At 42.3% G+C, this 25,718-nt stretch overlaps 2 protein-coding genes across 2 annotated transcripts; one reads left to right on the plus strand and one right to left on the minus strand.

The window, feature by feature from the left end:
- Positions 1 to 2,981: 2,981 nt before the first annotated feature.
- Positions 2,982 to 12,072, minus strand: LOC119653872 (PEST proteolytic signal-containing nuclear protein-like). Its single transcript, XM_038058980.1, has 4 exons — positions 11,914 to 12,072; positions 3,867 to 4,196; positions 3,621 to 3,802; positions 2,982 to 3,544 (listed from the first exon to the last, which is right to left on the minus strand). The coding sequence occupies exons 1-4, from the start codon at positions 11,948 to 11,950 to the stop codon at positions 3,287 to 3,289; spliced, it is 807 nt and encodes a 268-aa protein (XP_037914908.1). The 5' UTR covers positions 11,951 to 12,072; the 3' UTR covers positions 2,982 to 3,286.
- On the plus strand, positions 11,812 to 13,938 carry LOC119653871 (CDK5RAP1-like protein). The gene is made up of 3 exons (XM_038058979.1): positions 11,812 to 11,937; positions 12,057 to 12,605; positions 12,658 to 13,938. The coding sequence occupies exons 2-3, from the start codon at positions 12,141 to 12,143 to the stop codon at positions 13,882 to 13,884; spliced, it is 1,692 nt and encodes a 563-aa protein (XP_037914907.1). The 5' UTR covers positions 11,812 to 11,937; positions 12,057 to 12,140; the 3' UTR covers positions 13,885 to 13,938.
- The last annotated feature ends 11,780 nt before the right edge of the window (positions 13,939 to 25,718 follow it).

The following is a 25,718-nucleotide window of genomic DNA, read 5'->3' on the forward strand; positions in this document are numbered from 1 at the left end:
CGGTTCCATACATTATCTCGCGCAGTCGGTGTTCAGGACTGGCAAACCTGTTAGGGGAGTTTAGTTGGCTGACAGCCTTGGTGCCAAGGTGATGGCAATGCTGGACTCTAATCGTAACAGAGTTGGCGCCCAACGTGGGAACCGAAAGATGACATTCCCGCTACCTTTTGGAATTTACACCCACTGAGCTTGATAGAATTAGGATCAGAGCTTCCTTCGCTTGCGAATACTCTGATGCCTAAAGCAACTCAGGAGGATTTTGGTCACCAGGTGAACACCTTGTCAGTTCAAGCTTGACGCTTGAAACAAGAGTCTTCAGCGGATTCCTCTGCATAGCCGGCTGAAACTATCGCCAAGGTGCCTGAGTATGTATGAAGAAGTAGAATGAACCTTGTCCATCCGAAGCTCAGGAGCTCCACCTTTTAAGTGGTTGCCGAGGAGTTAGCTCAAATTATTGACTCATCCCATATTAGAATTAAAATTCTATGTCGCATTTTGTTCACTTTGTGGGAGTCTGGTTTGAATTGTGGCTTTGAGTTTCGATCGAACTAGCCGAAGCTGGGAAGATGACGGCACCGTCACCCCATCCCTAGTCTGGGAGGGACGTAGGTCAGCGATTCCGATCAGATTCCTCACAAAACGTAGAACCCTACCCTTTCATTTTCCTTATTAAAGCTTTGAGGTGATTAATCTACTTGGTCGGCAGGTGGCCATCAACTTTCTTTTTCATGCGAGAATCATTTTGGGCGAACTGATGTTTTCTGGGAGTTGGGAAAGAGAACCGCGAGCTTTCACAGTAACTTTTTTTGTTGAATTCTTTATCTCGAAATTGTAATCAAGTTTTACTATCTCGCTATGGCTTTTAAAGAAATCTCTGTATGCCTACAGTTGGAGAAGAATGAGGAGATGGTGTCGAAACCAGCCGGAATTGCACCCAAAATTCCAATAGGGCAAATGGTCTCTCGACATAAGACTGAAAAAGGAGTCAGAACCGCCTTTTCAGCGCCTGTAGCCCCTCATTCCCTCTCGACAAATAAATTCCGGACGTACCATAAATGCATACAGATCATCTGCAGCAAATTGAGCGGCTACAGGAGGAGATCCGGGAACTTAGGTTCCCACCGGAGCACTGCACGGTTCGCGCTTCTGCGTATCAAATAAGGACTCGCCGTGTGTTTGGTCGTACCATAAATTCTTCTACTTCTCGAGCTGGAGTTCCGCATTGCAAGTTCGGGTCGGAGACCACCAGACTACCTGAACAGATTCTCCCAAGAAGGCAATTACCCGGACGACCGTCTAAGCAAGATAGTGTGCGGATAAGGCCCAAAGTTCTCGGGAGCTCCTAACTCAATGCGGATAGTCAGTTTTCTGGATCGGATGGCAATGTTGACTTAAAGTACCCTGGGAGAGCTGTTTCACTTGTTGAGTCGGCATCCCCACCTATTGTTAGCACCTACGGTTGTCGGCATCCCCACCTGTTGTTGACCTGCATTGGAGTGGTGCTGGCGTTGCCGGTGGAGTGCTGGTCCTCTGTCCTGAAATATGCTTTTCGACGAACTGCTAGAGCGGTTCGTTCAACCTACCTCCGATGAAGACACTGACAGGCTTATGAGCAGCCGCTTTTAGGGAGAGGGTGAACTTTTCAACGAGTATATCCAAGCCGTCCTACAGCTGGAGAATTGCCTATCCTCACCCCTAGCCAAAGACGAACTGCTAAAGTTGCTACGAGCAGAAATGGGCATTCCGCTAAGGAGGGTTCTGCGTGGACGACGTCATGCTTCTCGACGCTCGAAGATGGAAACTTGGAATCACTGGAGACCTCGCTCACAATAAGTCTATGAGCTAGACGAGGAGAAGGATGGAGTGAACTGCCGAGTTACCGAGAAGTTCCAAACCGACGACCGACGTTGTCTGAACAGAGCCCTCCTTAGCGGAATGTTCCTTCCTGCTCGTCGAGCAAGACGTCCAAAAGATTGCGAGGTTAACGTTCCGCCAGATAAGTTTGCAGCTCTTTCGACCGCTATTCTGTATTGCGCACTTTGTACAAACTCCCAATCTTCACGGTCTCTTCTCTACGAGCCGACCGCTCTCTATCTTCTTCTCCAAAAAAGTCGCCCGTCATGTTGCGCGACAAAGCGGGTCTACGACGATAAAGTTCCGTAGCGATAGTTAAAACCAATGCGGGGAAGAAAATTACATCGATGTAACGCGGGCGCACAGAAACATCGGATTCACGGATGAAATGGAAAAGGAAGAGATGATACCTTCCCTGGATTTAAAAATAATCGAGGGAAGAGAAGACTTTGAATTCGATATTGACAGGAAACAGACTCAAACACAACGAACCATCACATGCAGCTCAAACCACGATTTCCATCACGGCATACAACTTTATGATCCACAGGATGGTGACAAGACTGCTCAACGAGGAGAGAAGAAATAAGGAAACGAACTACATCCTGGACACAACTAAGAAAAACGGGTACAACAGGAGCATCATCGTAAATCGAATCCAAAAGAAGCTACGCCAGGCCTCAAGACAATAACTTTCGAAATACCTCCAGGAGCCAAACACAAGGCAATGGATAACATTAACATATTTGGCGCTGACGCAAACATCAACTACACAGACGTGGACTCCAGCTTACCTCAATCAGTAGACGATACTTACTGAAGAGTCGGATGCAATCGGTGAAGGATAGAAGAGAGTGTACCGAAAAAGCGGCATACATATATAAGACATCATGCCCAAACTGCGACATGTATTAGAACACATAAAGGAGGCCCATGTTGGAAGTAAACGGCGCTGAGCAACTAGACCTATACGAAAGTCTTTTACTAAAAATTTGGCTAATTAACAACCTCCCAATTCAAACCACCACCACAGTTTGTTCATAAAAGGGAAAATACATAAATGTAAAGCATTCAAATTTGCAGGCAACTTTTGGCGGTACCACTTCTAATGAGTAAAAACACACAAATAAATTTTTAGCATCATAATGTTTGTGTATTTGTTCAATAAATTCTTACAATAATCTAATGCATTTAAATATGACGAGCCCGCGTAACTTCTGAATAAAACTATAAACTTTGATGTATTCAACTTATCCATGGTTCTCGCTACATGCTCGCCCCGCTTTGGATATTCATCACCATCATCCGGAAATGCTTTCTAGGTTTAGCCGAAAAATGAGCAAGTTATTGCCAAGAGAAAATCAAAATTAATTTCGTGTTTTCATGTACATAGAATTGCCAGTTGGACACTTAAACTTCACGAATTTTCGACTCAATCCATAGCGGCTTCACGCAAGCTCTTTTCAAACAACTTCTTCGAGTCGATGAAGCCTTGCTTTGTTTTGCCGAAGGAATTCGGACCTGATGAAGTGGGCGTATCACGACCTATATTGCGCATGCGCATCTTGCATTCAGGCGGCATCTCCTCTACTTCTTCGTCGCTATCGTTGTTGAATGCACTCGCGACTGTTATCTTTTTAGTTTGTTCGGATGGCGGTTTGGGTTGGGCTAGTTTCATGTGAATGCCCGGCTGAAATACAGAAAAAAAAATTCAAGTTGAATAAGAGACAGACACATGGGAAATTATTCAATAGGATTTGAATTACCCTCACTACAGTCCCAGGTTTTCCGAATTGGATACCCGACAGTCTGGATGATGCAGGAGGTTTAGGTTGAAGTTGAATTCCCACCGCTGTCTTCCTCTCCCCTGAACTGTCGGTTCGTTGTGATGAGACGACTGTAGATGTGTCACCATGACCACCATTTGTTGTCAGCTTACTAGATTTGTCTTGAACGCAAAATTGGATAATGGCATTCAGTTAAAATAAAACATCTTCAAGTATAAATCCCACCGCTCCTAATACTATCATCGATATGATGGTGATCGGATGGCGAGGCGTTTCCAGTGCTTTCTGCTGCCGCTGCTGCTCTCCGTTCATTTGATTCATCCTCCTCTCGACTGTATCGCCGTTTGTGATGACGACGCTCATGCGATCTGGATCGTGATCGACTTCTAGAACGTGATCGTGTACTGCCGCTAGACGATCGTGAACCAGAACTAGAACGGGACTTTGAATGGTTGGATCGATGACGAGAAGAATGATGGCTGCGCCGATGTCGGTGCGGTGATGATGAGGAGGAGGATGAAGTAGAAGACGAAGTCGACGAGGATCGTGTCAAGCCTGGCAATTTTTAATACTGGCAAAATTAAAAATTTGTTTTTACAATTAAAAATTTGGGGTTTTCAAGAAAATTGTGGACACATCAAAAATACTGAGAGGATTGATGTTGCGTGCATACAAGTTTTTTTTTTTCAAGGAAAATATTTGGAGGGAAAAAGTGGAAAAATCAATATCAATAGTTCCTTTGTCGTGACATTTATAGAATTATTGTGAACCGTGCTATATGCATGCCTAAGTCTCAAAGTACTCGCTGCTTCAAAAGGTACGTGTACAAATTTGACAGCTGTCGGACTACAAATTAGTGGAATAGAGCATTTTGAATCGAGCAACTTTTGTCAGTTTGAAAAAAGAATTTCGTGTTAATAAAGCCTTGGTTTTAAGGGCAGGAAATACTGTTGACGCGAAGCCTTAGCTTGATAAAAATTATTCAGACTTCGCACCAGGAAAATCAACCGTTGAGAGATGGTTTGCTAAGTTTAAACGAGGAGAAATGAGCACCGAGGTCAATGCACGCAGTAGACGCCCTAAAGAGTCTGTTACTGACGAAAACATTAAAAAAGTCCACAAAATAATCTTCGACGATCGAAAAGTGAAGATAGTGAGATAGCTAAAACTCTAAAGATGTCAAAGGAACGTGTTGTACATATCGTGCATGAATGCCTGGGTATGCGAAAGCTCTATTCAAAGTGGGTGCTGCGCGAGCTCAAAATCGACCGAAAACGACGAATTGACAATTTTGAGTGGTGTTGGAAGCTCTTCCTCCATAAAAACCCCAAATTTTTGCGTCTTGGTTACTTTTTGAGTATGAGTTCAGTCAATGCAAGCGAACCGAACACAACACGCAATAGTAATGATCACTTATCCAAACTTCGAATTAATGGGAAGAGGCTCTCACCCGAAGCGGTGGCAAAAGCAAAGAGGTTGTGCAGATATCATATACTCCAGACAGGAGTGAAATAAGATAGTCAATACCAGATGTAGGATGTGCATATCAAAGCTAAAAGTCAACATTATAATCAACGTAGTGTTCCTTCAAGTCACAATAGCTACTGAAGACAACACATAGTTTTAACTCTACATAAAAATTGGCATATAAGATGTTATCAGAACTGTATCACAAACAAAACGTCTAGATTCTGTTGGAATATACACTGTTGGCATCGAGTGTAGGCTCTCAAGTGGCTCGCGAAAAAAATTAGCTCATTTTAAAAAAGATGATTAGATTTAACAAGATCCAACCTTGCTCTGTAATTTTTGCCAATGAATAAACGATAGTGTACAGAAGGATACCAATAATAACGAACTGCAGATTATACAGTTAGCAGTATCGCACGAAATGGTTGTTGAGAGTACCTGGTTTGAACGGAAAGCGGTCCACAAACTTACGTGGGCCTGTCCAGACGGGACCACTCTCAACCAAATTGACCACGTGTTGATTGAACGCCACCAACTCTCAACCTTGATGAATTCAATTCCCTCTGACAATCAGCAGGAATATTGAAGTCATCCACAACAAAGCTCTCCGAACACCTATAAGGAAGATGCCGCAATAACCGCAGCTAAAAGTTATCCTGGAGATGAAGCATCAATAAACAATCTTCACAACCATCCGAAAAGCTTTATCATCACAAGCATACTTGGCGGCCCCAGAATATTTTGATGAACTGTTCAATAACCAAAATATCGGCGAGTTTTTTGTCCCGCCAACTGAAAACGAGGAACAAACGCTGCCACCACCAAAAATTGAAGAAACAGTCCATGCAACAACTTGTTAGCACTGATGAAGGGAACAAGTGGTTCCCGAAATATCGGTATTTGCAAGAATAAATATTCACACACCGAAAAAGAAACAACAAGTTTTTATTATTTCAAATAATTAATCGTTGGAAACACTGCATAATTTCACTCAAATTATAGAGGTATTTATAAGATATTCTTCGCTATCTTGCTATTCCGAATAGCCCCATACGCCGAGAACATCATTGGCCCATACCAAAGAAGCTTCAATTCAGACAAATCAGTAACAGATTCGATTTTCCCTTTGCGGCAAACAATGGAAAAACTGCTACAATATGGCCATCAGTTGTACTATCTTTTCATTGACCTCAAGGAACGTTTTACCTTCCAATTCTCACGGGTCCCCATTTATCTCCTCGACGAGGCCCTGCATTGCGGAGTCTTCTCTGTTATTCTTGTACATGATTCCTCCCGGTCGTTTAAATTGTATGTCAATCGGCAGAGTTTATGACTCTCCTTCCGGAATTTTGCAATTTCCTCCGTCCGCCTATAGATAGAAGGCTTGTCATGTCTCGATGTCATTCTGGGTATGAAAGCTCCGCAGACCGTCGTAATCAGGTTCATAATTAAATTTACGACAGTGCCAGCTGCAGCGCCCACCTACACCAAGAATTTTGATAAAATTTACTGGTGCTTATCATCGCGACATTTCACGCACCGAAGGAGGCGTCCAGGTGGCACACACCGAGAGGTTGTCTCATTCACTTCGAAGGCGATATATTGATGGTCGCTTGCCAACAAGTCTTCCAAAACTCGCCACTCGTCCCCCAGCGACTTGAAGATTACGTCGGCAATACTTCCTTCGCAACCTAGGCGCCTGAACGTTGAGGATGGATTCAATGTTTAAAACTACAAATCCTGCCGCCATTTCGAGAATTCGTTTCCCTCAGGAGTCTAGGTTATCTTCAACCATGGTATGCCCCTTTCCGCCCAAGTTAGCGTCTTCCAGAACACCAAGCTTGCGTCGAAAGTCTGGCTTGATCTGATTCGTGTTCGACAGACACTGAAAAGCGTTTCCCCTAAACACCGAATCCAGACAAAGTCGTCCCCTCGGGCTTACGCAAGATCCCTAAAACGAATGCCGTTCCGAACCCAGATCGAAGCAGTATCTGATTTGTCGAGGTGCCATGAAGCTGGATATTTGCTTCGCTACTGTCCACTACTGAGCGCTAATCAGCTCTGATCTCTGCAGCAAGCTGTTCTAACAACTCGTGAGCAGTTGAACTCCACTGCATATTGATCTGTAGGATGTGGATGATGTTAACCGCGTCCTAGCTCTGTTTAGTTCTGCTCTGAAGATTGCACACTACTTCTAGCTCGCAGTATGCGCAACACTGGCACCAGACGATCCCTGCATAAAACGCAACTTTCCTTTCCATTGCAGGTATTCACTTTAGAACTTTAGAGCCCATAATTTAAACATTTGTAACATTTGGCGGGGGTGCCGGATTCATATCCTACATATTACCCAATCAAGTTTGATTTTTCCGAAACAGAAGCTTTCTCTCCCAATAGCCGCTTCAAAGAACGGACGTTTACTTATTAGGTGTACAAATAAGTTTCCGCGGTTTTTTATAAAAAATTAGGAATTTATTGTGAAGGAACAGTACATTACGTTTTATTTAAAGTATTTTCCATCATTTGCCACTACTTTTCCCCATCTTTCTGGCAACATTCGGATACCCCGTCGAAAAAACTCTTCATCTTTTGACGCTATCCACAAATCTACCCAATTTTTGGTGTCTTCATATGATGTGAAGCGCTGCTCAGACAGACCATGTGCCATCGACCGGAACAGGTGATAATCGGAAGGGGCTAAGTCTGGTGAATACGGCGGGTGGGGTAAAACTTCCCAGTTGAGTGTTTCCAAGTATGTTTTTACCGGCGCCGCAACATGTGGACGAGCATTATCGTGTAAAAGAATAATTTTGTCGTGTCTGGAGTAGTAATGGGCGCGTTTTTCCTTAAGTGCCCGACTCAATCTCATCAATTGTGTTCGGTAGAGAGCTCCAGTAATGGTTTCGCTTGGTTTCAGCAATTCATAATACACGACACCAAGCTGATCCCACCAAATACACAGCATAAGTTTTTTTCCATGAATATTCGGCTTAGCTGTCGATGTTGATGGTTCGCCGGGCTTAACCCATGACTTTCTCTTCTTTGGATTATCGTAGTGAATCCATTTTTCGTCACCAGTGACTATACGATGCAAAAAACTCTTTTTTTTATTCCTGGCAAGCAGCATTTCACTCATGCATAATCGGCGTTCAACGTCTCTCGGCTTTAGTTCATATGGAACCCAATTTCCTTGTTTTTGAATCATTCCTAACGATTTTAAACGATGTGAAATTGCTTGTTGAGTCACTTGTAATGTAAGTGCAAGTTCTTTTTGCGTTTGGGACGAATCTTCCTCCAATAGTACTTCTAATTCCATGTCTTCGTACACTTTCGGCCTTCCACTGCGTTCTTTGTCCTTCACGTAAAACTCACCGTTCTTAAACTTTTGAAACCATTCCTGACAACTTCTCTCACTTAAAGCAGCTTCACCATATGCTTCTAGAAGCAATCGATGCGCCTCAGCTGCAGATTTTTTCAAATTAAAGAAGTAAATCAAAAGTTCCCGCAAATGATGCTTATTCGGCACAAAACTTGACATTTTTGCACGAAAAAAATTACGTGATGCTGATACGGAATCACTAGTACTTTAAGGTTATGGTGTTGCCGGATGACGAAACTTGGGATATTACGTTTTACATCTGACAATTTCTCCATAACCTTCTGGTGGGGCAATCTTTTGACAAACCGCGAAAACTTATTTGTACACCTAATATTTTCCTCCGACCTAATTCGATTAGGACTCCAACCACCCTTCGTTTCCCAAATGAAAAACATTTCCGCTACCGTCGGGCTTGATCCCATAATGGATTTCGCTAAGGACTTCCGCAAATATCTTGCCTTCCGTCGGCTTAATAAGCAGAGCTGCCCGTCCAGTCCTCGTTTTTTTTTCCGAGCTTCACCCTTAGTTTCTGTCTTATTTTTTTTGATTTTCCTGACAACGTGGCGTCTTGTTGCCCCTTATCTCTCTTGGCCTTCTTCTTTTAAGCCCAGGAGAGTACTTGAGTGAAATTTCCTTCAGACGACTGTTCCTTCTTCCGCTTTTTTCCAGTTTTCTCTACAATCTGCAATCCGTTTGGCGCTAACGGTGTTCTAAGCGGAATGCGCGGTTGATTCTACCTTTCGCGCATGTTCTTTTCCTCTCCATGTCCGCCTGTAATACGAAACTCAAACCAAGGACTCCTCCACATCATTCAGTCTTTTTCTCGCATTTGCTGACGTTTTTGTGAAGAAACGTCACGGAAGACATGCGCTTCACAACTGATAGGCCTTTTCTCTTCGGCTTTCGCAAGGACAGTCCCTCCCGGTTGCCTGGATAGGTTACTGTGCGAAGCGATTACTTCGGCTAAGCTCAGAATCACTTCGATGATGACGCCAAGGAAGCAGATTATCAAATTATTATTTAAACCACGTCGCGTACTTCTATGCGGAGGGAAGTGCTTACGAAAAATGTGGCGATACTGGGTTTATTATCTTGCGGCAGCAAACAGAACCGCCTTTCTTCGATCCTTTTGATACACATCTCCATAAACATTTAAATTTCTTTTGAGGAAAATTTTCAACGTGCATTGAGAGACCGCAACACCTAGACGCCCTTGATGCTCGAGAAGGGGTCAAACCGATTTCTCCGAGAAAAGAAACGGCTAGTTCCCCTCTTGCAACCAACTTACCAAAAGAATGGAAGAATGAAAAGTTCTTCAATTTAGGATGAATTGCAGGATTTATACTTGCGATTTCGATGAATTATCCGAAAAAAAGCACCAAGCCAACGGAAACATAATTCAAAAATAATAAACTTGCCGATCCCTGGACACTCCAGCTATTAGGTTGTTGCAAATGAAATGTCGGATTTTTCAATGAAGTGAAGTTAGTTATGATTTTAATGTTTAAAACTGCCGCAAGGTGACTCTGGTGGTATGGGATAATTGAGTATAAATAGTCGTTCGTTCGATCAAGGAGTCATTTCAGTTTCAATCGTCATTGAAGTTCCAAGTAAAACTCAAAGAAAAAAGCATGGAAGGGAATCAAAAACGTCTACTTTTTCTATATGAATTTAAACTTGGTCACAACGCAGCGGAGGCAACCAGAAACATTTGCAGAGCATTTGGAGCTGACGCAGGAAACGAACGAACGACACAGCGGTGGTTCGAAAAATTCCGATCAGGCGACATGACCCTCCAAAGTGAACCTCGTGGACACCCAGGACCATCGATCGACAACGACGAGTTGCGTTTGATAGTGGAATCTGATCCCCGATCATCGATTCGTGACATTGCAGAGAAAATAGGCGTACACTATTCGACAGTATCTCGGCACTTACAACAGCTTGGAAAGGTGAAGAAGCTTGATAAGTGGGTTCCGCATGAACTCAACGAGCAAAACATGGCGCTGCGAATGGAAATATCCAGTTCTCTACTCGACCGCAACAGGAACAATCCCTTTTTGTGCAGAATAGTGACATGCGATGAAAAGTGGATATTGTACGACAACCGTCGCAGATCAGCGCAATGGCTAGATGCCGATCAGCCTCCACAACACATGCCAAAACCGAGCCTTCACCCGAAGAAGGTAATGGTAACTGTTTGGTGGTCTGCATCTGGAATTATTCATTATTCGTTTTTGGAGCGTGGTGAAACAATTAATGCAGAGAAATATTGCGCCCAACTTGATGAAATGCACGAGAAATTACGTGTTCAGCGGCCTAGATTGGTCAACAGAGATGGAGTGATACTGCTCCATGATAACGCCCGACCTCATGTTTCCTCATCCACCATATTCACCCGACCTCTCGCCAACCGACTACCACTTTTTTAAGCATTTGGATCACTTTTTGGCGGGGAAACAATTCAGCAATGAAGTAGCTATCAAAAGTGCCTTTGAAGAATTTCTTAGCTCTAGAAACCCAGACTTTTACGAAACTGGAATAAATGCCCTTGTATCTCGTTGGGAGAAGTGCATTGCAGCTGCTGGTTCTTATTTTGACTAATAAAATTAATTTTCATAAAAGTTATAGTTTTTTGAAATTTTACTCAAATATCCGACATTTCATTTGCAACAACCTAATATTTTGGAAGTTGCTAACTACTATTATATTATGCATGTCCAATGCAACGACCAGAATTGTGTTTTATATATGGCGTTAGAGCCTTTTTCGGAATTCGGAATTAGCTAGATATGCGTTTCCCGCCATCCATTTCTCGACAACCATCGTGAGCCGGGGCAAAACGAAACCATTCATCAACAGCAATTAAAAGTTTCCCGTGAACCGTGAGAATCTTCTGAATTCCCCTTGTAGCATTGCAACAAAAGCAATGAGCTACGCTCCCCCTAATTTTAGAGTTGATTTAGTTGACCTCTGTCAATCGAATTATTCAGTGATTTGCCTCTCACGGTTAATCTATAGGACATCAAGGAATATAGAGCAAAAATATCCATAACCGTCAATCGATCCTTTTAAATGATGAAGTGAGCGGAGGTTAAGGAATTTTGTTTTTATTGAAATCTTTCATCTAACGCCGAAAAATATTTGTGTCCTTATTTCAATTTTAGTCAACGCACGCCTTTGTCGCCCTCATGAAATCGCCCTAGCACTCTCCAGAAAAGTATCAAGCATAAACTCAGTTCCACTTGACATCAAAGGGCCATCAACATTTTGAATCGCGGCCGCTCTTCAGCGCGCCCATGTTGGTCACTTTGCCTGTCACCCAAGTTCGCAAGCACGGGTTCTTCGCGTCCCGCTGCCGGGTTAATTCAAACGCGCAGATAGCAATCGAGACCACACGAGATATGTGCATTCACTACTCACCGTGCTGACGGCTACTTTCTGAAGGTCGGTTACTCATTTTCGGTGTAGAATCCACGGGCGACCAGTGTACAAACTATCACGAGAAAATCAATACAGTTCGCACCCCGAATACCACTCACTCCGTTCTTACTTCACTTTTCCAGGGTTACCAATTGTACAAGCGTACGAGGAGGCGGGGAGTGACGTGCGGTTGCAGCTGAACAGCATTGCCATTTAGGAGGAACGATATGAAACGGTTTATTCACAATTTCGGCCAGGCGGCGCGGGAATTTAAACCACGATCAAGTTACTGGAGACGATATCTCACTACGCAAAATTTGAAGCTAGATGAATTGAAGAATAATCTAGAAAAGGGTCCAGGACTCAAAGAATTTCTCGTTGTGGGAAAGGATCTTCCAGTTATCAAACAAACAGATTTAATCCCTTATCTGAAGCCCGATGAGTACTCCGGCCAAGGAAGGAAAGTATTTTTTGAGGTCTATGGGTGCCAGATGAATGTAAATGATACTGAAGTTGTCTGGTCCATCCTAAACGATAATAAATATATAAAATGTGATGATGTAAAAGAGGCGGATGTGATCCTAGTGGTTACTTGTGCCGTTCGAGAGGGAGCTGAACAGAAGATTTGGAATCGACTCAAACATCTCCATGCGATGAAACGAAATCGCTCAAAACGCAAAGGTCCACTGCAGGTAAATATTCTCCTACTAAATAGAGACTCGCTCTAAAAAGGTCTAATTTAAGGTCGGTGTCCTAGGATGTATGGCTGAACGACTGAAGACTCAACTTTTGGAAAAGGAGCAATGGGTGGACGTGATTGCAGGTCCAGACAGCTACAAAGACCTCCCACGACTCCTAGCTATAACAAAATCCGGTGCCTCCGCTGTTAACGTTCTCCTCTCCCTGGACGAAACGTACGCGGACATAATGCCCGTTCGGCTTAACCAGGACGCAGTAACATCTTTTGTTTCTATCATGCGCGGCTGTGATAACATGTGTTCATACTGCATTGTGCCATTCACTAGAGGCAGAGAACGATCACGACAAATTTCATCAATTGAAAATGAAGTTCGCGCTCTATCCGAAAAAGGAATCAAGGAAATAACTCTACTAGGACAAAACGTCAACAGTTACCGAGACCTCTCAACACAGCCAGAAGTTACAAGCCGCGAGACGAAACTGGCACCCGGTTTCAGGACAGTTTACAAAACGAAAGTCGGAGGAGTTCGTTTCGCCGAACTACTTGAACGAATGGCAACCATTGCCCCCAATGTACGTTTCCGGTTCACATCTCCACATCCTAAAGACTTTCCAGATGAGCTCTTGCAAGTTATTCGAAACAATAAAAACATATGCAAAAGTATCCATCTTCCCGCTCAGTCAGGCAGTTCGACAGTTTTGGAGAGAATGCGGCGAGGTTACACCAGGGAGGCGTACCTCGATCTAGTCAAAAACATTCGAGATCTAATCCCGAATATTTGCTTATCGAGCGATTTCATTTGTGGGTTTTGCGGTGAAACTGACGAAGAATTCAAAGATACGATCAGTCTAATTCGTCAAGTAAAATACAACGTTGCGTACTTATTTGCCTACAGCATGCGCGAGAAGACAACTGCCCATCGAAGATATAAGGACGATGTAGCCAAGGATGTAAAAATTGAACGATTAAAAGAGATGGTTGTAGCATATCGCGAAGGTGCCGAGGAACTGCATCGGAAATTCATAGGCGAAAAACAATTGATTCTGATAGAGGGAAAGAGTAAGCGGTCAGAGCAAGAGCTTTATGGGAGGAATGATGGCAACATTAAAGTTATTATCCCATCCGTGAATTTACCATTGCATCCAGGAAGCGGAGAAACAAAGAGCATCGAAGTTGGGGACTTTATTGCTGTGAGAATTAATGAAACGAATTCGCAGGTCCTGAAGGGAGAGCCCCTATATCACAGTTCGTTGGTAGAATTTGAACCTTAATCATAAGGAAATTGATAGAAACTTGGTTGACCAAATACACCATTTTAATGGCTACTCTGCCTTTTCATTTAAGAGAAGAAACGGATCCAAAAATTGCATTCAGTCCTGGTAATTAAATGTATCTTGGAAGTCAATTTAACGTCCCTGTCCTTATTTTCAAAAAAAAAAATGAAAAGAATGAAACCCAAAAACGGGTTCAGCTCTCCCAAGATTTTGCAAATAGCTTGCACTCTTTCTCCGCCACCTAGTTCTATTGCGATCCACAATCCCTTAGAGAATTGGTCCTCGCAAGCTATAACGTGAAACCCACGGACCACCTGAGAGGAATCAAAGCAAGGGATGGATCCCGTATGTTTGCATTCGGTGTCCAGGAGATGCTCAAAAACCAACTCCGACAGCCTGGCCTCAACACTGGTCCACACCTCCGGCGCTAGTTTGCTGCAAGCAGAATTACCATCCGCCAGCGCCACACGTAAGTGGCTCCTGGCCGTGGTTTCGTAGTTCGTGGCCCGTCAGCTGACTGTTGCTGCGCATTTTTCTTCGGATGTTGCTTAGCGACCAAGCTCTTGCCCACTCTGCTCTGTTTATGATCTTGCTCGACCTCATCTTGAGATCGGTTGCATTTCGGAGCGATGGATTTGACTTTCTGCTTGTTCTGTTTGCTATTGTATTCCTCAACAATCGCCTGGTATTGGGCGAAGTCTTTTTCATCCCGTTCGTCGACAGTAACGGCCTCCTTATTCTTGGCAATCTTGCTGAGAATATGCATGGCCTTCTGGTACTGGCTCTTGAGCAGGACACCAGTGGACCTTCACTTCTTAGTCAGTTTGCGGCGACCGATGTGCTTGTCGGTTTTCATTTTTGAGGGATCTCCCGAGACGAGGGTTTCGGGTTAGGAATACTATGTCTGGTACTCGCTGCACCCAGTTTGACGGCAGTGGATTCCAAGTTGGAAGCCACTAGTCCGTTTGTCGCCTCGCTCCGGGAAGTCCCTGCGGTTGGTTTCAGCACAGCAGTGCTACAGTTGGCACCGAATGTACTGTTGTCAACGGCATTGAACGTGTCTCCTAGCTGGATGCCAGCAGCTCGTCTTGCAATGATGCGCCTGGCATCACCTCCTCTTCTTCTACCGTCGTTTTTTTGTGTTTTTAAAATTGAGTCCATGTCTTGGTCCCACGAGTAGTCCGGGAAGAATATCCACCCTGGCTGGCCCGGCCAACAGGGTATTCAGAGTTCGCATTACTAAAGAACGATCCCCGGGCTGTTGCTTCAGTCCATCCCCCCGCCAGATCCAATTGCCCCTAACATATGACCAGCAGACAAGCAAATCCTCGTCAGTTGGATTAGCCTACTCCCAGCCCGGCCCTTTACGAGCCAAGAGTCGTCCAAAGTCGGTTTCCAGCGGCCACCACGAGGATGTCGTGTGAGGACTTGCCGAATTATGCAATTTTAACCTGAACCATAACCAGACCATGGCGCCGTGACTAGTCTCTAGTTACTTGGGTTTTGTGTTAGTGGTTTCCTATGACATCTCAGGTATTGTATTGTACGCAAAGCGGTAGTTAACTAGTAGAAACGGTTGGTTGCAGTTCTCTGCACCGAGTTGATTGCAGTTAACCCATTGGGCGATCAGACTCGAGTCTGCAAGGAAATCATCTGAAGTGGCTTTTGCTACGAGGCTTCACAGGAGGTTCTCTAGCACCATGGGGACCGGGATATCTCTCTGAGAGTATATGTTTCAGGATAACTCCTGGGGATGTGTTCTCGGCCCGGTTATTTGCAGTTGGCCCATTTAAGAGAGTTTCATGGTGGTTGAAGTTATGTCCATATCAAGGGCAAATCTCTTTGTGGGCTCAGGCATGGAGTTGCGTTGTTCAACTCGGGTGAAGTACTCCTTAGTTGCGGTAGGGGCTTTAGGTAGGCTTTAAATCCATCAGTATGAATGCTGAACCTGCACTCAATTTAAACGGGTACCGTGGTGCCTCTCACAGCGGGACTCTGACTGTGGTCGCCAAATCAATCCTTGTCTGAATGGGACCGTGGAATTATGCCTATAAGGCAGGTACTCACGTTAAACTCCCAGGACCTGCAGTACAAAAGCACAGTATCACAGGAGGGAGAGGGGTACTCTCCTAAGCGTCAATTATTCTGGGGTTCTTTCAAATGAAATTATACATATCAGAGTCCTGGAATAATTCTTCGCAATAGACCACTGTATCAATTTATTAAATCATCCACAGCCATAATTCTAATCTTCAATCTTAGTTGAGAACCTTTTTTCAATCAGGGTAAGTGAACTGAACAGAGTATGTCCACATTGGTATGGTAAATGGAGAAATGAAGGAATATTATCCACATCATATTTTTTGCTGCCTTAACTGATAATTATATTACACCTCAAGGCGCACATATCCTATCAACCCTTCCAGGGGCTGTTCGATGAAAATAGCCTCATTATTCTCAGCCCGGGAACGCACAAATATAGCAAGTAACCAATCAATTTCTAACAAATATCTTCTCCGAAAATCTCTGTTGGCACATTTTAATTTAACGGGAACATGTAGGAGTTTTATCAGAAAGGATAAAGTCGTTTTCTGCAGGAGCGAACGTACTCAGATGGGCCATGTTCATAAGCTGCTTAGGTGGCCTTGCAACGTCAACTCTTCTTCTCAACAATGGCTCAGATAAGAAAGTACAACGACTATGTTTTTGCCCTGTTGACCAACAAATCTGAATGGAATCCATGCAAGTGGAATCTTGTGATACAATACGAATGGTGACTTATGGCATATTATGCTCCTGCTGTCGGCACCTTTCACGCTGATGTGGTTTGTTATTTATAGGTAAATCAAACCTCAAAGAAATTCTGCTTTTTAGAGCTGGCGGCGAGGAAACTAATCTGCTCTCCCTCTGTTGTCCTTGGTGAGCTTTCTATTGAGGTTTTTGTTCACAAGGCTTCAAATTCAAAATCCATTCTATACATGACCTTATTTCCGATCCTTTTCTCAGAATTTTGAAAAATAGCCATGCGAGTATGGAAAGGGGTGACATAGTATTCAAGTGCACGAAGCCTTTCAAGTGCTCTTACTCCCATGCAAATTCGATATTGGCTTCAAGATGCAATACATATTTAATCGGTGCAAAAAGCTGTGACGTAAAAGTTGCCGAGGCACGTAGAGGCTCCTGTTCGTCCTTTTCCTGGTATTGTGGCGACATTTGTGCACGTAGTCAGGCTATTCAGTGGAATCCGGAAACATGGCTTTGTGAAGTGAGCCATTTCATGCAAATTTTGCTAAATAATTTACTTTGATTGATTATAGCCCTGACAAATTCGATAGTAAATTTCCATGATATATGAAAAATGCATGATAACTTTTCGGACAATATGAGTAATAAAGAGTCATTTCCCTTTCAAAAGGCATCCGCACTATCATGGAAATTCCCGGAGTTAGGAGGAGGAGGTTCTATACCAATGTATAGGCTACTCATTGCCACTTAAGCCTTCTGATCAATACGTCCACGGGTATCTAGTCTGTACGCGGAGTTGGTTGAAGTTTACAGTTTCAGAGTAACATTTTTGCGGGGAGTGCTTGGCGCTATATGTTTCAGGATCATCGGTCATTCTGGGATAGTGGATTCCTTTGCATGCCATAGCCAGCAATATAATTGTCGCCCTTTCTGAATGCCTGACCTATTAACCGCCACTTCCGTCTGCTGATCATTACGGGCATTTGAACAGTATGCCGACGTAATTTTTCGTTCATAAGTATTCGAGTTTTCGAGTAATAGAGGCGGTTTTCTTTCTATGTACTACTGTCATATACATTGGCATAGGCTAGTTACCTTAATGTTAGGTTAAGATAGTTGCATTTCCAAATTTTAAACAAAACAGCCAAGACGGATTTAACGTTTTTTTATTTAATGGTAGACACGGTATATTTTTGATAAAGATACGTGTCGTGAAACTAATGCTCTCTTCTTCAGTGTTTTTGAAGAGAAAATAAATTAAATGGACATAGTCCACTCTCCAAACGAAGCAACTTGTGAACACGGATGCTTAATTTCTCCACTAAAAATTCATACAAAATGGCGGAGAAACTGGAGTGTTGTAGCATAAAGGACAGAGTTGTGAGGTGTTTTTCCAAGGAGAAAATATTTTCTCCTACATACTTTTACTTTAAGAATATTCTAAAATAAAGTGCTTAGAAGCATAGTAGACGCTCCCTGATTCATTCGTAATGAGGATCTGCATAGTGATCTGGAAATACAGTTGATTAGCGAAGTCATTAAAGACCAAGTAGTTAAACATAGCCACCGACTACGATCACATGAAAATAACGAACTCCGAAAATTAACTGATATCGCTCATATAATGTAACGACTGAAAAGAGTAAAGTCAAACGACTTTCAAACATAAACGAAGCCTAAAGATGTAAACTACTGAGGAACAGCTAGTTGGCTCAATTTTTATGATTTTTTTTTATTGGTAGCAAAAGAATGTTTGCGGCCAAAATGGAGGGGTTATACCATTCGAATCTGTTCCGACAGTTATGCAGTGTTATCAAGCTTAAACAGCAACGACATATCAAGCCAGATAGTGTGGAGTTGTCAACAAATGCTGCTGAAACTTGGCCGAGTGAACGAAACATTCTTGATGTGGGTGCCAGGGCTCTCAAACATCGCTGGTAATGAGGAAGCTAACAGACTGCATCACCAAGGCTCGGGATCCACAATGGTGGGACCAGAAGCAGCTTTTGGTATCCGGTCATCTACTCTGAAGGGGGAAATTGCAAGAATTCATGCAACCGACTGGAGAAATTTGAAGAAAAAGAACAAGAAAAAAATAAGGAGGTAAAAAATCACGAGCCATAAATCGAGGAAGAGAGCCGGATTCAAAACAAAGCATAAGCCAACAACTTACAACATATAACAGAGACAGAAGATCCTCAATATTCATCAGATTAGAGGTAAAAATAAAAATAATTATCGATTTTCATATTAAAATCTAAAAAAAATTTTAAAATGCATTTTTTTTCGAAACGATCATTTTCTTGTGAATCGAGCCCCTTCAAATTCTGACTCTACAGACCCCAGCAAAAAAAATTTTCGCACTGTAAGTGTAAAAGAAAATCCAAGTTCAAAAGGGGTTTTTTCGCGTTTATTATGAAACTGGAGAATAAAGTTAGGCTTCATGTGAAGTTCTTATTGTTTAGATCAGCAGAAGGTCTATTCAAAGAATATGGTGGAAAAGGAAAGTTGAAGTTTTGAGGGAAAAGGTACGTTGGTCGAAAATTTGTGTGTTGATAGTAGAGTAGAACAAAACGTCGAAAATAAACAGACAGAAACAATTTGTTAAACAATTTTTTTTTTAATGAAAGTAGATAAATGAAGGTATTTATAAACGTCCAACTAGAAGAAATTAATTTTCGCTTTTTTTTTTATTTTCGGTCTTTAGTATTTCGTATTACCACCTTTCGCCCTAATCACCTCTGCATCTCGTTGGGCATCGATTGGTATAAATTTTCAATGAAATCGTTCGGAATTTCATTAAGCCATATCTTTTCTAAAGTTTTTCCTAGATTTGCTTTGTTTCTGATCGATCTTTGTTGCACTCGTCGCTTCATGAACGCCCATAAGTTCTGTATGGGGTTCAAATCTGGACTGTTTCCTGGCCAAATCTCTCTTCTTTTCTTCTTCACACTGGCGACGAACTGTCAGATCCCAGCAAATATCATGGAAAACAACTCACCTCCAATCGTCCATAGTCCACTCACGTCGTTCCAATTCTATCTTTTTTCAGACATTGTTTTCGTTAAAATCAGCCTTTTTGCTGGTTTCTCATGCTCTGAGTCCTAATTCACCCAACCGTCGCTGCACCGTTCTCACACTAGCTGACATATTTTCCCCTTCCAACAATTCACTACGTAGTTAAGGAGCAGTTTCAAATCTATCTCGCAAGGATACTCGCTCTAATGACCGCCTGGCCCGGGGAGTAATCACCTGCTTTCTCCCGCGCCTTTGCTTTCGTCCCAGATTGTCATACTTTTTTCAAAAAAAATCTAATACTTGCCTCAGAATAATTGATTTTCCTCCCTATTTCCCTATTGCTATCACCTCGTTCCCTCAGAATACGGGCCTTTTCCTTAACACTTAACTTTTTCCTTCCTGACATTTTTTTTCATACAAAATTAGGGGTTTCACTCTTTCTCCTTCCAAATCTCCAAGCAAACTGATACTGAACTAAATCTGAATATGGCAATCGTTTTATAACACCAATATTAAACTTTAAATCCCAAAACAGACATCATTAGGCGAGTCTAGACGTAATTAAAAAGGTGGGATCATAAAAGGGTTGAGAGCGAACATTTTTTTTAGCGGGCGCTGTATCTGTTACAGTATCTCCTCGTTTCAAACACAGGTTTTGGTCAACGCTATTATATTGACCAAATGGAGAGCAGCTTACTCTCGGATTTTTGGTCCGGATCCCTCGTTTTGGGTGTAACGGGCGTATTCAAAACTAGAAAGAAAAGTGATTAACGGTTTCATCAAGGGGCAGAGGCAACTCATCAGGCGCTGCCTCACCTCTGCCCTGGGAGCAGCGTGACCGAAATTGGCAATGGATGGAAATCGCTCCTGTTTATATAATCGCAAACACGACAAGGGTGCAAATTACATATATCCAGCTTAAAACCGCTTTACTTTAGGCTAAGCTAGGCTAAAGCAACATTTTTTGTTCGAGATATGAGGGATCCTGGGCCCCCCTGGTCCCGAACAAAAAAATTTAGCTTTAGCCTTGCCAATTTTTTTCACGCTGCTCCCCCTCTACTTTTTGAAGGCTAAGATGTTACGGTCCGGGTTTTTGTATTGCCGATCATATTCACAACCTGAGATCATTTGAATATTTTTGATACCTTTTACCCTTAGCCACATATGTCTTGTCCTCTCAGGAGTGAAACATTTTGCCAGTTGATTCACAAAGGAAGAGAGGATGCTGAGGGTTTGCACATTTTGGTTTGCGATATTTGCATCGATGTTCATATTATTTTGTGCATATTCAGGTGTAAGAAGTAAGCGAAGTGGTGAAAGTTAGTCCTTTTCGTTCATTTTATCATGTGGGTCCCAGCGAATAAATTCGTTCTTGATTTTAGAGTTCAATCCTCATCTCGGTATTGTACAGTCGGACGTCTGATGACTTCCACTTCTCCTTCATCAGAACATGGTAACTAGACCATCGAAAATGAAAGCATTTAATCTTGATGCGGATTAACCAGGCTCATTCATGAATTGGTCTGAACGACACCACAAGTGTCCAGCTCTTTAGTTTCTTGAACTTTTACATTGGCAAATATGAAGTTGGCCGCGTTCGAGCGAAGAATCCTCCGAAGAATTTTTGGCCCACTACATGAGGATGGACGATTTCGTAGCTTACACAATGACGAAATCTATGAGCGATACCATGACCGTCCGGTTGTGGATAAAATCCGGGTCAATAGGTTACGGTGGGCGTGTCACTTAATCCGCATGGATGAAGATGATCCCACCCGGAAAGTCTATAAGGGTAATATCTATGGTAGAAAAAGAAGACGAGGCAGACCCTGCCTAAGATGGAGCGATGGCGTAGGTCAGGACTCCAGACAGCTTTTAGGGATATCGAATTGGTGGACCACGGCGCGAAACCGGGGTGTCTGAAGTTCCTTACCGGATACCGGTTGTTGCGCCGTTGATGCTGATGATGAAATATGGAGTTATTGCCACTTAAACCATCTAATTCTAGGCAAAATTTGTTAGCAATGTCTTTTCCTTGGTGAGGCGTTGCCAGGGTCTCGTTAGAACACCAGTTTATAGTACTGGTCTGGTTCCAGCTTAAATTATCGAAGATGCTGTTGTTTAATAAATCTAGTTGGGCTCGTTTTAATATTATCATTTTCTGCAAGAGTCATTGCCGTCGCCTCGCATGACTCCCAATCGTGAGGATAGCTGTGGATGGTTTCTTTCGTTTTGAAGCATGGAAGGCTCGGGCTGTCAATCGATCGTGTACCATATGAAGGCGTGGGTCCAAGATCTTAACCGCAATCTAACCACATAACTTTTTACAGGGAATCTAAAATGAAGCCATTTATTGTATGCATTGAAGATCACAGTTCCAATATCTCCACCGAATTTCATGTCAGTTATAACGGACATGCAAAAAACAGAGGCAGTTGCTATTACCAATTTTAGCAAGGTTTTGTTATACATCATACCTTAAGGGGTCATTCTGTGTGTCGGATCCGAGCAATCGACTTGTTTTGGCATCAGTTGTATCTAGATATAGTGTAGAATATATGAGCAAAGTGATTTTTAAGGTTTTGTGTAAACACAAAACCTTATTAAAATCGGTTTACCGTCTGTCTGTCTGTCTGTCCGTCACACGCATTTTTCTCAGAGACGGTTATAGCGATTGACACCAAATTTGGTAGAAAGGTGGGAACTGTGAACGCTCACACATACAGTGAGTTACATCCTTTTACGTTGAATTTAAGGGGGGGGGGGTCCCTATACATGCAAAAGGGGAGTGTAAATTTTTTTTTCATCAAATATAGTCATGTGGGGTATCAAATTAAAAGTCTCGATTAGTACTTTTTGAAGCCGGTCTTAGTTTTGACATTTCTTGGAAACGTGGGGAGTGCGGGGGGTTGAAAGTGATCATTTCTTTAAGGGGGCTCATTCTCAGAAACGGAAAAATCTGAAAAAAATCAGGAGGCTGCCACTATATGGTGCCTTGGCTCCGAAATACCTTTCATACCGATATCTGTTCAAAGAAAGTTAATAATAGTATTATATATTACTATAATTTTTTGTAATTGGCTGGAAACCCCCCTTAAATTCATCCTAGCTACACGAAATTCTGCAGTAATGTAGAGCATGATCATACCAAGTTTGATGGAAATCGCACTATTACTAACAAATTTATAATACGTCGAAGTTATTGCTTCTTTGAAAATTGAAGACTATCAATGTCAATATCACCCGAAAGTGGTCATATGCATATATTATGTGCTACGTACTAAGAAATACACAAAACCTTTCGTACCTGAAGCGTCCAGCTTCCGGTTTCCCGACTTGTTTGATATTCGGAGTCGTTCGGAAATTACAGTGTTAAACAGGTAAAGTGTCACATGCCAGGTTTATATCGATAGCTGTAATAAAGCGCGTATTTATCGGTTCGAATGACTTCGCTAAAATTATAAAAATTGAAACCAAAGCTTTACATGTGTTTCTTCAAGAAGCCTAAGGTTTATGGACTAGGTATAGCAGATTAATGGTTAGTTAAGATTTTAAGCTTAAAAATCGCATTCTACTTTTTAAATGCGTTTTTCTCGAAACTGCAAGTTCAAATTTTGCTGCCACCATGACCAAAAATCTATCCAATGAAATTCTTTGAAATTTTCACGGCTTATTCAGAACATATTTTTACGGTCCGCAAACTAGGATAATTGCGATTCATTCGGTAGTTTTTTTATTCATTAAAGAAGCCTTGAAAAAACAACAAAATCTGCAAAAAAAGTTTAACAAGGCTCCAAAAATTTAGCTTTCAATATTTTTTAATAACCCTAGGGGACTCTGATTAAGAACTTCTGGAGAGATCAATTCTAATCTCATCCAACAAACAAATGTAACAAATGATTTAAAAAAGCGTTTTTTTTTCTTGAAACTCAAAAATCCCCTTGAGAAGTGGGATATGTAAACCCTAGTAGGGCGTTTAACGGAACACTGCTCCTAAAGCCACCACATGAAAAAAGTTGGGAGTGGTGGTCTCCGCCATACGCAGCCAATGTGAGGAAGAAGAGATGACCTTGCCCTGTATGTAGCCCGACCTCAGACATTTTGGTAAAGTTTTCTTCAACGAAGACTGCGCATTCGGTTTTCGGGGGATGTTTCCAGATTCGCAAAAGCCGTAGGCGAGAGGCCGATGAACAGACGATCCCCGGAGATAGTACAATGGGCCTAATAAAAGTCAATACTTGGAGTTGCGGCTCCCCTCACTAAACTAACATGCGACCAAACCGTCGTTTTCTTTTAAATTCAATCTGCTTTCCTGTTTTGCGCTCCCCACATTGGGTCACTACTGAGATCCATAAGGAACTACTTCTTCCGGAAACCACCAGCATTTAAGGGGGGGGGGGGGGGGTAAGGTATTTAATTTTTTTTTTCATTTTCGAAATTCAATCCGTAATATCTGAAGAATATTGTGTTAAATTTTCAAGTCAATTGGAGCAAAATTGTCGAAGTTATGAGTATTTTTATACCTGCCGGATTTTTGTACCTATACCCGAACCAACCCCAACGCCCCGACCCGAGCGCGCTATTGTTACCCGGCAGATGTTTCACTCTCTATTAATGTAGTACCTTACCTCCCAGTTCCATCTATCGAAATTTCAAGGCAAAGACAAACGGGTTTATACCTGATCTGTATACTTTGTCAGTGTGGTGTACAAAATTCAGTTAGCAGAAAATATCCTATCGAGTAGACGTATCCACGTGTTCTTATTTTCGCATAATTTCACCTCCGTTTTCATTCATTTTTGTTGCTAAATTATTACAAAAATGCCCAAAAAAATTGGAAGATCTGATAGACAATCAACTGGTTCGAGATTATATCGACCCAAAAAAATTTTACCTCCCCACAAACGGAAAAGCGAAGACATTACGACAAGAAGCGCGTCAGCTAAAAAGATAAAAATGACCGTTGAAGATCAAATTAGGGAGGATCTTGAACGACATAGGGTAATTGATTTTTTATTGGTTTTTGCAACAATTGCTACGCTAGTGAAGTGTGATGGAAAAGTAAATTTTCATTCGACTAAGAAAGAAGGTCTTGGATTTCACATCAAAGTGTCGTGCGAAAGTTGTTAACAAATTACAAACGTTCCGTCTAGTGCTCGAATAAACTCTGGTATTTACGAAGTGAATTATCGGTTTGTCTTCGTGATGAGGATATTAGGCCTTGGATTAGTTGGCTGTGATAAGTTCTGCGGCTTGATGGATTTGTCCAGTTCATTTTTATCAAGACCGACTTACAATAATTACGTGACGAAAATGTGCTCGACTATAAGAGAAGTAGCGAATCGGTTTTTTTCATCTGCTACAAAAGAAGAAAGAGCAGCAACAGCCGAAGAAAAAAAAACTGAAGATGCCGACGAACTCAGTGTATCAGGCGACGGAACATGGAAAAAAAGAGGCTACTCATCTTTATTCGGCGTCACCTCGCTAATCGGTTACTTTACTGGTAAAGTGCTTGACATTCTCGTCAAAAGTTCATACTGCCACGAATGTAAAATTTGGGAACACAAATTGAACTCTGCCGAATACGAAGAATGGCATGAAGCTCATGTAGATACTGGAAACTGTCAGGCAAATCATACTGGTGCATCTGGAAATATGGAGGTCGAAGCGATAAAAACAATGTTTCAACGCTCGGTAAATAATGGTGTACGATATCGCAACTATATCGGCGACGGTGACTCCAAAGCTTACTCCGGGTTAGTGAATTCTAAACCTTATGGTGATGATTTTTCAATAGTAAAAAAACAATGTGTAGGGCATGTTCAAAAAAGAATGGGCACTCGTCTACGTGAAATAGTCAAAAAGACCGTTGTAGATACCGAAACTAAGGCTGGAAAGAAAATCAAAAGAAAGAGTCTGTCTGGTAAAGGGAAGCTTACGGCCAAAATTATCGATAAATTGACGGATTGGCTATCAGACGTCACTCTGATTCCGTAGAAAATATGAAGAACGCTATCTGGGCAACGTTCTTTCACTACAGTTCGACGGACGAGAATCCACAGCACGAA

This window comes from Hermetia illucens, chromosome 4 (genome assembly GCF_905115235.1).
Source record: "Hermetia illucens chromosome 4, iHerIll2.2.curated.20191125, whole genome shotgun sequence".
Classification (NCBI taxonomy): Eukaryota; Metazoa; Arthropoda; class Insecta; order Diptera; family Stratiomyidae; genus Hermetia; species Hermetia illucens.

What these genes read in the sequence shown, in the direction of transcription:
- LOC119653872 (XM_038058980.1), bottom strand. Translation starts at nt 11,950, where the DNA reads ATGAGTAACCGACCTTCAGAAAGTAGCCGTCAGCACG. An exon ending in AGAAAGTAGCCGTCAGCACG is followed by an intron (nt 4,197 to 11,913) that starts GTGAGTAGTGAA and finishes AAAAATTGCCAG; the next exon opens with GCTTGACACGATCCTCGTCG. An exon ending in CGATGATAGTATTAGGAGCG is followed by an intron (nt 3,803 to 3,866) that starts GTGGGATTTATA and finishes TTTGCGTTCAAG; the next exon opens with ACAAATCTAGTAAGCTGACA.
- LOC119653871 (XM_038058979.1), top strand. Translation starts at nt 12,141, where the DNA reads ATGAAACGGTTTATTCACAATTTCGGCCAGGCGGCGCGGGAATTTAAA. An exon ending in AACGCAAAGGTCCACTGCAG is followed by an intron (nt 12,606 to 12,657) that starts GTAAATATTCTC and finishes GTCTAATTTAAG; the next exon opens with GTCGGTGTCCTAGGATGTAT.